Here is a 12,783-nt window from a genome sequence, read left to right on the forward strand (position 1 = left end):
GCTCCGACCCCGAGCAGACAGGAACGAGCGTCATTGCGAGGCGGCCTCGCGCGCAGCGTCCTTGGGGCCAGGGACCCCAGTGGGGCCGGTACATCTCCCCGCCCCGGCCTCTGCACCCTGGAGGGACGGCAGGAGGGCTCTCTGTGCAGTTTGAGAGAACACCCATACGCAGGAAATGACCCCAACGCCACCGAGAGGGCGCCTGGAATGTGAGCGCCACCTGCTGGGATGGGAAGAGGTCTGGGAGGGGACCTGAAGGATGGTTCACAGGGAACCAGGCCTGTCGGGTGATCCCTGGAAAGATGGCATGGACGGGAGCTGGCTGCTCTGGCCACTCAGCCGACCCCAGCTGGACGCGGCCAGGGCCTGGGGCAGGGGGCCAGGCCTGGGGAGGCCCAACAGCACGCCCCCTGGAGCCAGCGCCTCCCGCACTGCCCAGCCTGTGTGTCAGGAGCTGGGGTGAAGGACCCATCACAGTCAGGCCCCATCCCTGCTGGGCGTGGCTGTGCAGGAGCCCCGCAAATATGTTTATATATTTAGTATGTGAGTTATATTTCAATAAAGCTGATATGAGATATACTTCACATATCATGCAGTTCACCCATTCAACTCGTTTCGAGTGGACAGTTGAGTGGTTTTTAGGACATTCACAGATAGGAGCTGAGGTCAATTTTACAGCACTTTCATCGCCCCGAAAGAAACCTGCTACCCTTTGTAGTCGCTCCTTATTACCCCTTCCCCAGCCCCCGGTGAAAACTCATCTAATTTCTGTCTTCATAGATTTGCATTTCCTGGACATTTCATACAAATGGATCACATAATGCGTAGTCTCCTGTGACTGGCTTCTTTCACCTAGCATAATTTTTTTTTTTTTTGAGACGGAGTCTCGCTCTGTCGCCCAGGATGGAGTGCAGTGGCACAATCTCGGCTCACTGCAACCTCCACCTCCCGGATTTAAGGGATTCTCCCACCTCAGCCTACCGAGTAGCTAGGATTACAAGCGCCCGCCATAACGCCAGGGTAATTTTTGTATTTTTAGTAAAGATGGGGTGCCACCACTTTGCCTAGGCTGGTCTCGAACTCCTGACCTCAAGTCATCCGCCCGCCTCAGCCTCCCAAAGTGCTGGGATGACAGGCGTGCGCCGCCGCGCCCGGCCTGCCTAGCATAATGTTTTTAAGGTCCAGCTGTGCTGTAGCATGTGCATGCTTCGCTCCTCTATGGCTAATAACATGCCGCTGTTATCAAAATGCTGCAACTAGGAGCGCTAGTGTGTAAATTTGGCGTGGACACTTGTTTCCAGGTTTGAGGAGCTGCCACATTGCTTTTCAGAGTGGCTCAGGAGCTAATTTTTTTGCAGGGTACCATGTCAACAATTTGGGTCAACCAAAATCAGCGTGTCCGCACCACTTTCGCCCGCCCAATTTCACGCGATCCTGCGAAAGAATGACCCAGACCGGTCCGGGCGCGGTGGCTCACGCCTGTAATCCCAGCACTTTGGGAGGCCGAGGCGGCAGATCGCAAGGTCAGGAGTTCGAGATTAGCCTGGCCAACATAGTGAAACCCCGTCTCTACTAAAAATACAAAAATTAGCCGGGCGTGGTGGCGGGCGCCTGTAATCCCAGCTACTCGGGAAGCTTGAGACAGAAGAATCGTTTGAATCCGAGAGGCGGAGGTTGCAGTGAGCCGAGATCGCGCCATTGCATTCCAGCTCGGGCGGCAGTGCGAGACTCCGTCTCAAAAAAGAATGACCGGGGTCGCATGGGGTGAAGGGTCGGGAAGCGCCCCAAAAGGAGAACGGGGCTAGGCTCCGGGATCCGTCGGCGAGGAAGGGGCGAAGGGGTGGAGGGATTCGGGCCAGGCCGCCGGGGATGTCTGTGGTTACCTCCAAGCTCTGGAGGCCTTGGCGAGACCCGCGCTATCCACAGCTTGGTTCCTGCGACCTCAGCCGCAGGGCGGTCCGGCTCTGGTTTCCCAGCAACCAGGCGGCATCCTTCCCAGCAAGCACTGCGTCCAACCCGCGACGTCGGACCACAAGGCCCAGCATGCCCCGCGCGGACTACAAGCCCCACAATGCACCGCACACCCTTTACCGGCCGGCCCTGGGCTGCTCTCCTGAGACCCCGCGGGCCAGCGCCGCGACCCCTTCCCAGGGCTCCTCGCGCTGTGCGCGGCGCGTCCTCTCGCCGGTGACCGGGTGTGCGTGGGGTCGAGGCGCCGGGCGGAGCGGCTCCGGGCCGAAACGCCATGCGGAGGGGCGAGCGCAGGGACGCCGGGGGTCCGCGGCCCGAGTCCCCGGTGCCCGCGGGCAAGGCCTCGCTGGAGGAGCCGCCTGACGGGCCGTCTGCCGGCCAAGCCACCGGGCCGGGCGAGGGCCGCCGCAGTACCGAGTCCGAGGTCTACGACGACGGCACCAACACCTTCTTCTGGTGAGGGCAGTGGGCGGCCGCGGGGCGGCGAGGGTGCCCTCGACCTGGGGGTTCCGGCACCGCTGGCCTGGGGGTCCCCGGCAGCGCCCTCTCGCCGTCTTGGAGTCCAGGACTGTGGCCGGGGGTTTGAGGGTGTGGCAGCACCGCCCCCCGGGTCCCGGGGAGCGGCCGGACCGAGCTCCCGATGCCGGGTCGGGCGGAGGGCGGCGCTGTAGGTGGGGGAGACCCTGGGCAGACCCTCCCTGCGGCCGCTTTGCGTCTCTCTCGCCGCCCTCCCCACCCCTGCCCGCCTTGCCTCTGACCGCGCGGTTCTGCGATCCAGACCCCTTCCCCGCCACCCGCCTCCAGCGTCACCCCAGAAATGCTTTCTCTGTCCTGCTGTCCAAGCGTCACCTGTGTCCCCCGTCATTCTGCCTGTGGTTGCTCCTCAGTGCTTGCGGCTGCACGAAATCATCTTGTGTGTCGCGCCCGACCCCACGTGGCGATCGTGTTGATTAGCAGAGTGTTGTGCGTGCTTCAGGAATGTAGTCGGTGTTCGTCGAATCCAGGCTCTGTTTCTCTCCTCAGTTGCCCCTAGCGGGGCCAGCGCCTCCTCCCTGCACAACTCAGCCCTAGCTACACCTTGGGGTCCCCCTGTCCGCCACTCTGCCTTTAATGGGGGTGGAAAAGGAAGAGGCCCCCGGGAGCAGCTGGAGTGTGGCACTTTGTGTCCAGACAGGCTCCAGGTGCCGCTCCTACTCCCAACAGCTGCGACCCTGGGCTGGCCCCTTGCCGATGCTCCTCCGTGAGAAGGATCAAGCCGTCGACCTGAAAGCAGGCTTCGTGAGAGGAGGGTTTGGCTCTTCTTGACTGCAAGGTGCCCAGTTCCCATCCTGTGGAAGGCCCGGGGGCCCAGGGGCAGTAGAGGTGGGGTCAGCCCGAGGAAAACGTGTGGGAGACAGGCGCCTGCGGCCAGCAGCGGAAGGAAGGCTTTATGGACGCTTCCAAGAGAACCATGCTGTGGGATGGTCGGAGAGCAAATCTGAGGGGCGAGGAGGGCCTGATGGAGGAGTAAAGGACTTGTCAGGGGAAGCCGCCACCACAGACAGGGACTTAACCGGCCCTGGCCTGTCACCGCAGCCGAAGCTCTGGAGAGAGACTGTCCAAGTGGTGGGAAAGCAGGTTAGGGTGGAGGAGGCCCCACGCAGGGTCTTCCGTGAGGTGTGGGCAGCTGCTGTTGCGGGGAGGGCATGCGAGCTCTCCTTTGGGGAGATGAGTGTACCGGGTGGCTGCGGGGCCCTCGGGAGGGAGAGGAGATGGGGTGCCTGCCACATGGACCCTCTGGCTTCTGGGCCCTGTGGACATCAGGCCTCTCCATCAGGTGCCCTGCCATGCCCTTCAGGCTGTCCTCCCGCAGCACAGCTGGGGACCACCGGAGTCTCTGAGGTCCTGGAGCAAGGAGACCAGACTGGCTCTTCTGAGGTCCCGGAGCGAGAAGACCAGACAGGCTCCTCTGACATCCCGGAGCAAGGAGAACGGACGGGCTCCTCTGAGGTCCCGGAGCGCGAGGAGACCGGACTGGCTCTTCTTGTTTCTCATTTGGCCGTTCAGCACATTGCGGGGACCCCTACTGCCTGTCAGTTACCGTTCTACGGGACATAGCAGAGAACTAAACAAGAAGCTTAGATTCTGGCGCAGGCATGGAACTTCAGAAGGCTCAAAATGTGCTGGCTGGGTGCTGAGTGTGGCAGGAGCCAGGGGGCACATGCAAGCCCGCGCAGCCCACCCAGTACCAGGGAAGCAGCAGCAGCAGCCCAAAGGTAGGAGGGGGCCGGTCTCTTTAGAAGCCCAGACAAGTGGTCCCTGCCCACAAGGGGTGTTTGGGACACAGACGGCTGGGCGTAGCAGAGCTCGCCTGTCAGGAGGCCAAGCGGGTCAGGAGGGCTCTCCAGGAGCGGGTGCAGCGGGGCTGGCTGGTCCAGTACCTCCTTCCTGGGTCTTCTGGGTGGGTGGCTCTGGCTCTGGCTTTCCCCTCGACCCTGTCCCTGTAGAGACCCATGGGGCAGGTTCTTGCTGTGCCTCCTCCCTTCCCTGTGCAGAGGAAGGAGCTTCATGCTTCTGCGTGGCAGGTAACTCAATGCCTGCCTGGTGAGAATTCGTTACCTGCAGAGCCTCACACTGACCTCCTGAGTCCACCTGCACTGACTTGCTGTGCTGGCATTTTTTTAACTCTAATTTTGTGTTTTAGAGAGTTTTACTTTTTATTTTTTATTCATTTTTATTTATTTATTTATTTTTAATAGAGGGTCCCCCTGTGTTGCCCAGGCTGGTCTTCAACTCCTGGCCTCAAGTGATCCTTCCGCCTCAGCCTCCCAGATTGCTGAGATTACAGGCATGCGCCACCACATCCAGCCAGGGCGTTCATTTTCAAGGATGGGTGCACTTCCTCGGGCCAGTGACGGCGGGCATGTGTGAATTTTGTTTCTCTGTGACTGCTTGTCAGCCGTAGTGATAGGGCGTGCGGTTCGATTCAGGGCTTGACTGGCCCTGGGAGCACGAGGCTGAGCTCTCCTTCTCTGGATTCATTCAGGGTAGCAAGGACAATTGTGGGGAACATCCAGAGGAAAACGTTTAGATCCACAGACTCTGAGAAGCCCTGTGCGAAGATGTGGCAGCTCATGCGGTCTGGAAATTGTTTGGGAGAACACTTGGGGACCCCTTACCCTGGCGAGGTGCCTGTGAACGTTGCCGCCTGTCTGTGGGAGACGCTGAAGCAGCTTCGGATGACCACACTTGCTAACCAGCTCCCGAGCCGGGGGCCACTGTGATGTTCTGAGAGTTTTTATTGTATGCTTGTGTCTTGGAATGGGGTGCCTCGAATGAGCCTTTTCAGTGACCTGAGGACTTTATGTGTGAGGTGACCTCTGACCTTGAGATACCCCAGGTTTCTGGAAGATGCCTTTCTCCATCATCCTGGATCGGGGCTTTCCCAGCTTCGCCTACACCTGGAAGGCGCGAGTAGCCAGATGAAGTCTTTCTGGTCTTGCTGGTCAGAGCCAGAAGGGCCAGTGCCCGGTCCAGGAGCCTCTCGCAGGCCTTGGGCTGCCCATCCTGGCGTGGCCTCTCCTTGGCCCTTTGGACGACGACGCTGCGTTTTCCTCTTGGTCTCGGCCTCCCTGCCCACCATGAGAGTGGACATGAGAGTGACCATCTCCAAGGAGGCAGCTGGGTCTTTTCCACTCCCCATGGCAGGGAGCCAGCTGTCTTCATGCCCTCACCCTAGTGAAGTGGCTGAACTGCCAGGATGGATCACAGCTCTGCTCTGTGTCTGATCACAGGACCTACACCTTCCTGCAGAGTCTGCAGGTGGGTGGGAGGAGCCATTGAACAGACCGGGCGTCCTGGGAGGGACGCGGAATTCTTCCCTTAAGAGTCTCGTGCTATCTTGAGCGGCACTCTGTCACTTCCAGGATGTGTAGACGTCGTGCTGCGTGTAGGACAAGGACCGCAACTCACTAACACGGACCTTACTTTCCAGGAGCATTGGATTTGAGCAGCTCTGAGATGTGTCCTCCTGCAGGGCTGCTGTGCCTGGGGCCCTTTGTCTGGGTCCCTTGCCCTCTGCCTCCCTTCCTGCTGGGTCCTCTTCATTCCCATTTCTGCTTCCCCAGGGCCAGGAGGGTGCTGGGCACTCGGTGGCCACCTCAATGACAGTATGCACATTTACCTGAAGGGGCGAAGGGTTATCTTTATATTTCAGGTAATCTCTGTGTTTTGGGGAAATGGAAAGATGGTGTTGGGTTAGGGTTGATCAATGATCAGCGTTTCCCTGGGCTACACAAGGAGTGAGTGTTGGGTTGGTGGCCACTTTAGAAACCACAGGAAGGTCTCTGTCGTGGAAAGTCATATTAAAGGAGTCAAGTTTTACTCCTGTAATCCCAGCACTTTGGGAGGCCGAGGCAGGTGGATCACGAGGTCAGGAGTTTAAGACCAGCCTGGCCAATATGGTGAAACCCAGTCTCTACTAAAAATACAAAAATTAGCTGGGTGTGTTGGCGGGCGCCTGTAATCCCAGCTGCTCGGGAGGCTGAGGCAGGAGAATCGCTTGAACCTGGGAGGCGGAGATCGCGCCAGTGCCCTCCAGCCTGGGTGACAGAGCAAGACTCCATCTCAAAAAGAAAAAAAGAAGTCAAGTTTCAGTTTTAACTTGTGTTAGTGTGTGATCCTGTCTTTGTGTGCTGTGGAACTTGGTGCTGGTGGGACACAGGCTGCTCGCCCCACCCCTTGAGCTTTGCATTTATTCCTGGGATTCTGCATGTGAATGGGAGCCTGTGCTGTATCTGGGAGATGCTGACTGGGGTGCGGGCACGTCCGAGGGTCAGGGTGGGGCCGAGTGCAGCCTCCTCCTCCAGTGGGCCTGTGTGTGGAGTGGTGGCATTCTGGGTGTCCCTGAGGCCTGGTCCTTTCCATCTTCTTCCTGAGCCCAAGTGGAGATGACGAGGGGTTTCCTGCTGGTCTCTTGCAGAACAGGGGTGAGTGGTGTCCTCACGTTGATCTAGCTTCTGGGTCTCCCATTCTGCATGTGAGCAGGTTGATGGGCTGTTGTCTCTTCCACGGTTAGCCTCCCTTAGGCTGGGGCTCCTTCACCCCTATTTTCTTAGAGACATTACTGCCCAGAGTGAGAACCCCTCACGTGGGGTGGCCGTGTGGTTCCAAGACAGGGTCCTGTGCAGGCCCTGTTAGCTTCCCCACTGGAGGCCTCCCTCACAGCAGGCTCCTGTCCCGGCATCTGCACTCCAGCCAGGCAGAGTCCTGCTCCCGTGCACACCACACCCTGTCTGTCTGTGCTGTGGGCCCTTGGCGGGGTTCTGGGTGTCTGGAGCCCCTTGACCTTGTTCCTCCTACAAGGTGACCTCGTCAGGAAGCCCCAGGATGAGACTGTCCCTGGCTCCTCCGAAGGTCACTTCAGACATGTGCACCCTTTGGAGAGGTCCCTGCTGTTTCTCAGAACTGCTGGGGATGGAGGCTGAGCCCGAGAGTGCTACTGGGACCTGGCTTTGCAACAAAAATAGTTGTTTTAACCTCCCTAACCACTCCCATCCCTCTTTTGTTTTTCTCTATAACGTGTAGGGTTTCTTAGCCCTCCTGTATTGGTCTCACTCCACTGGAAGGAAGGCTCAGGAACACAGGCTGTGTCTTCTCCGGATGTGGCTGGGGTGGGGGCTCAGGGAATGGCTGTGATGGCCCAGTGTCCAGGAGGCTCCGAGCCCCACCCCCCGCCTTGCTGCATGACCTTCCCAGTGTCACTTACCGGCCCTGACTTGCCTGCAGGCACCACGCACACGGCACGAAGGTGCCCTGGCCCGGGGCACGGACACAGCCAGAGCCACCGCGCTCCTGGCCGTCATCACATCGTTGGCTTTGCGATCTAAACTTGCTTGTTGTTTTGGTTTGTTTTTCTTTCTTTCTTTTTTTCTTTCATTCTTTTTTTTTTTTTTTTTTTTGAGACAGAATCTCACTCTGTCACCCAGGCTGGAGTGCAGGGATGTGATCTCAGCTCACTGCGGCCCCCGACTCCTGGGCCGAAGTAATCTCCCCTCACCCTCCCTCTTCCCAAGTAGCTGGGACCAGACATGCGCCACCACACCCAGTTAATTTTTTTTTTTTTTTTTTTGGTAGAAATAGGGTCTCACTATGTTGCCCGAGCTGGTCTCCAACTCCTGGGCTCAAGTGATCATCCTGCCTCAGCCTCCCAAAGCTCTGGAATTACAGGTGTGAGCCACGGCACCTGCCCCCAAACACTCCTGACTCTTCTTATCCTAACCGGGGTCATCTTACTCTCCTCACCGAAATCTGATGTCACCTGTATGGAGGAAAGGGTGGGCATCATGGAGGGGCAGGCCAGGGACAAGGGGACTCCTGGGCCCCAGCTGAGCCCAGCCCGTTTCCCCTCAAGGGCTGTCTCCAGGAGGACACGTTCTGTAAGTGTAGTGCTCAGCAGAGGGTGAGTTTCTGGGTCGCCGAATCCAGGCCCCCTTAGGAATGGGGGTCTGAGAGGGCCTTCTGACGCGGGTTCTCTGCTGTGATTGTGGGCAGGTCTCTCAGTACTGAAGGGCCCCACGGTGCGGAGCTCAGCAGGAAGGCTGAGGTTCCCTGCAGTTTCCTCAGGGCTTAGGACTCAAATGCAAATGTATCTAAAGAAAAAGGTGGTTGATAGTTACAATGAAACTTTTATTTACCTCTGGTTGTCTTAAATGCCTAGTATTGTAAAATATGGCAGAAGAATTCACTTTCATGCCTGTAATCCCAACACTTTGGGAGGCCAAGGTGGGCAGATCCCTTGAGTTCATGAGTTTGAGACCAGCCTGGAAAACATGGCAAGACCCCGTCTCTACAAAAAATACAAAAAAATCCAACCTGACCCACATGGCAAGACCCCATCTGTACAAAAAATACAGAAAGTTCCAGCCTGGAGCCTCCACCTGCAGTCCTGCAGCTCCACCCTGGCTCTTCATGAAATCGGCTAAGTCCAGGCGTTGGTGCGTTCAGTGCAGCACCCACGTGCAGGTGACACGTCCATGCGCCGCCACAGCCACGCTCACACTGGAACATTCCATCACCCGGAAGGCCCTTGTCTCCTCTCCAGTCTGCTTTTCGTGGATGCAAACTCATTTCCTTGAGTTGTGCGTGGGTGACAGCAGATGGGAGGTTTCTTTTGTGCCTGGCATCTGTAGCGTGTTTTTCTTTTTCTTTTTTTATCTTTTGAGATGGGATCTCACGATGTTCATGATGTTGCCCCGGCTGGTCTTGAGCTCCTGGCCCAAAACAGTCCTGCCTGGGCCTCCCAAGGGGCGTGTCTTTGAGATCTATCCACGTTGAGGTCGTTGCCAGCAGCACATTCCTCTGAGTGCTGAGCCATGCTCTGCTGGTCAGAGGGACCACAGTGTTTCGTCCACTGATAGAGTTTTGGTTTGTTTCCCGTTTTAGGTTATTATACCTGAAACATCTGCATGTAAGTCTTTGACTGGACCTGTGTTTTCATCTGTCTCAGGCCCACGTTTGGGAGTATGTGGCTGGCTGGATAGCAGACGTAGCATAGGCCTCACTTTTCTGTGCCGTTTTGCAGTCCCACCTGCAGTGCATGAGCATCTTGCTCCGAGACCTCACCAGCACTTAGCATTGTGATGTTTTTAATTTCAGCCATTCCAGCAGATGTGCACTGATGCTGTGTGGTGGCTTGGATTTGTGATGCTTTTAATTTCAGCTGTTCCAGCGGATGTGTACTGATGTGTCCTGGCTTGGATTTGCTTTCACGGTGACCAGTGCTGCTCCTCGTTTGTTCATGTGCTTATTGGCCATTTGTATGTTTTCCTTGTGAAGTGTCTGTTCAATTTTTTGCCTGTTTTTTCATTAAATTGTTTATTGAGCTGTATGAGTTCTTTATAAATTCTGGATAAAAAGTATTTTTTTTTCTTTTTTTTTTTGAGATGGAGTCTGGCTCTGTCGCCCAGGCTGGAGTGCAGTAGCATGATCTTGGCTCACTGCAACCTCCGCCTCCCAGGTTCATGCCATTCTCCTGCCTCAGCCTCCTGAGTAGCTGGGACTACAGGTGCTCGCCACCACGCCCGGCTAATTTTTTGTATTTTTAGTAGAGATGGGGTTTCACCCTGTTAGCCAGGATGGTCTCCATCTCCTGACCTCGTGATCCGCCCGCCTCGGCCTCCCAAAGTGCTGGGATTACAGGCGTGAGCCACCGCGCCCGGCCTGATTTTTTTTTTTTTTTTTTGAGACAGATCTTGCTCTGTCTCCCAGGCTGGAGTGCAGTGGCACAATCATCCTAGCGCACTGCAGCCTCGACCTGGGCTTAAGCGAATCTGCCACCTCCCGAGTAGCTGGGACTACAGGTGCCTGCCACCACGCCTGGCTAATTTTTTATAGAGATGGGGTCTCACTGTGTTACCCAGTCTGGTCCTGAACGCCTGGGCTCAAGCAATCCTCCTGTCTCAGCCTCCCAAAGTGTTGGGACTACAGACGCGTGCGGCCTACAAAGTTTTATCAGATATATGTATTGTGAATATTTTCTCCCAGTTTGTGACTTGCCTTTTCATTTCTTTAGGGCACAAATAGTTTACGTTTCATGGAGGCAAGTCCTGGGCAACATGCTTTAAATGCATTGTTCACTTAATTTTCATGATGTCCTTGGAAGTCAGAAGCTTCCCCATTTAGATATGAGGAAACTGTGGCACGGAGGGGTGCATCATCTCTCCAAGGACACACTCCGGTGGATGTAGGAACTGGGTTAGACATGAGGAAACTGAGGCACGGAGGGGTGCATCATCTCTCCAAGGACACACTCCGGTAGATGTAGGAACTGGGTCTCTGCCTCCATTTGCAGATGGTCGTGCAGAGGGGGTCTCAGGCGAGTGTCTGGCACAGGCAGTGGCTGGGGTCTGGTGGCCCCCAGTTCTGGTACTGGGCTGGTTGTGGGCTTTTCCACCAGCCATGGGACAGGACAAGACTGCAAAGGGAGCGCCCTGCCTCCTCCTCCCCCGTCTGGGCTCTGACAGGCCAGAGGACGGGCAGACCCACGGCTCGTGGCTCACTCCAGCTGGCAGCGGTCACTCTGCAGGCCTCTGCTCAGGCCCCTTCTCAGCTCTTGGTGTCTTGGGCTGCTGCACTGAATCTCAGATGTTATTTCATGAACCCAAAGAGTGGTTGTCTCGGCTTGTCTTGCGCAGTGAAAAGCGCGTGTTTTACGTGTCCAGTTGCTCTTAATAGCAGATACCTGCCCTGGACGCCAGTGGCAGCATGTGCCCTCTGAGCAGCAGCCTTCAGCTTCCCAGGAACACGGGGCTCTTCCTGTCCAGCCTCCTGGGGGCTGGTCTCAGCCCTGACTGGCCAGCAGACGCAGGGTCATCTCGGAGTTACCCAGCTAGGGACTCGCAGCCAGTTGCTGGTTGGGAGTTGGAGAGTGGAGTTTAAGCCCTCTCCTTGACGTAGAGAGGATTTGGGGCCTGTTACGTGAGTATTTAGCAATGCTGCCCAAGCTCTGACACCATGCTTATGCGTTTTTGGATTTCAGGCGAGCCCACACCTTAACCGTGCTCTTCATCCTCACCTGTACGCTTGGCTATGTGACGCTGCTGGAGGAAACACCTCAGGACACGGCCTACAACACCAAGAGGTAAGCTGCCCTCTCGTCCTGCCTTCTGAAACTGCCCTGTGCCCCGTGTGGTGGGTGTGGCACCCTTACTGCTCGGGCTGCTGGGGGCTCAGAAGGCCTTCACCAGAGGGCTGCGTGGGGCCGCCAGCCTCTCCCTTGAGTGTGTCTGACACGCAGACTCCGGGGCTGCCCTTGGTGCTGCGTGGCGTTCCCGGTCAGCCCCCGTTGCCTGTCACTGGGAGCCAGGAGTCTGTGTCATCTCCATGTGACCGGCAGCCTGTGCTGCGTTTCCCCTGAGTTTTGCATGTTGAGGTTGGAATGAGCTGCAGCAGCTACAGGGTTGAGCCCTTGAGTTTGGGCGTCTCCGGGGGTGAGGTTCCTGCGGTGGCCGCGTGCTGGTTCCGTTAGCCAGCGGGGCTCTTGCACGGACAGGGGCCAACACGGACCGCAGACCACCTGGTCAGCAGCCAAGCGAGTAAACTCGTCTTCTCAGGTTTATCTCCACAGGCAGGCAGGCTAGACCTTGGGTGTGTCCTCTGCCTGAATTCCATGGATTCTGACGCCAGTCTCAGAAGTGCATGTGGAAGAGAAGCTGGTTTTAGAGCCTGTGAATCAGTCTTGAGTTTTCTGTGCCTGACTCTCCTCTCGCGTTGCTCTTCCGACGTGCGCACAGGGTGTGTCTGCCCAGGGCTGCCTCCTTGCCCAGCAAGGCTGCTGACATCATCAGGGCCTGGCCCCACTTGCTCCGGCGGGATGGTGGGAGGAAGCCGGAGCAGGGTCTGGAGACCAGCAGCAGGATGGGGACAGAGGTGGAAGGAGGCATTGGAGGCCTGTTGGTGTCGGGGCCACAAGTCGGCTCTGGTTGGCGGGAGCCCTGGGGTTTGTAGGACTTAGCTGTCCCAACAGCTCTTGGGCCAGCACTTCATTTTGTAAAGCAAGAGTCTCGCTGTCTTCGTGACTGTTGGATGGGGTGATGGGTGGGCATGGTGTGAACGTCATCACGCTTGCACGGGCGTTGGTGGCCCTGTTTGCCCACTGACTTGGCACCAGCCCTGTGGGCTCTAGAACACAAGCATGCCCAGTGCCCTGTCTGTAGGGGAGCGGATGCTTTAGAATCACGCACAGCAGACCTCATAACTGAGTCCATCTCCCTGGGGGCAGTGGGGCATTTCTGGTTAGAAATTACTGTTGAGGTGCCTGGACCCAGGGCTCTG

The 12,783-nt window shown here is 57.1% G+C and overlaps 1 protein-coding gene across 11 annotated transcripts in view; it reads left to right on the top strand.

Moving 5' to 3' along the window:
* PTDSS2 (phosphatidylserine synthase 2) overlaps positions 1 to 12,783 on the top strand; it is a 42,638-nt gene continuing 29,855 nt past the window's right edge. For 2 of the 11 annotated variants that reach the window (XR_008669724.2, XM_055355714.2), the window contains exons 1-2: positions 2,061 to 2,427; positions 11,489 to 11,590. Coding sequence is in view for 4 of the 11 variants with exons in the window: in XM_055355714.2 (XP_055211689.2) it covers positions 2,246 to 2,427; positions 11,489 to 11,590 (284 nt within the window). In the remaining 7 variants the exon portion in view is untranslated. Of the gene's footprint in view, positions 210 to 2,055; positions 2,428 to 3,141; positions 3,284 to 3,308; positions 4,227 to 4,701; positions 6,167 to 11,488; positions 11,591 to 12,783 lie in introns of those variants that run through there. The other 9 variants (XM_063710852.1, XM_055355718.2, XM_055355719.2 and 6 more) reach the window with 9 other exon arrangements.

Source organism: Gorilla gorilla, chromosome 9 (assembly GCF_029281585.2).
Source record: "Gorilla gorilla gorilla isolate KB3781 chromosome 9, NHGRI_mGorGor1-v2.1_pri, whole genome shotgun sequence".
Lineage (NCBI taxonomy): Eukaryota > Metazoa > Chordata > Mammalia > Primates > Hominidae > Gorilla > Gorilla gorilla.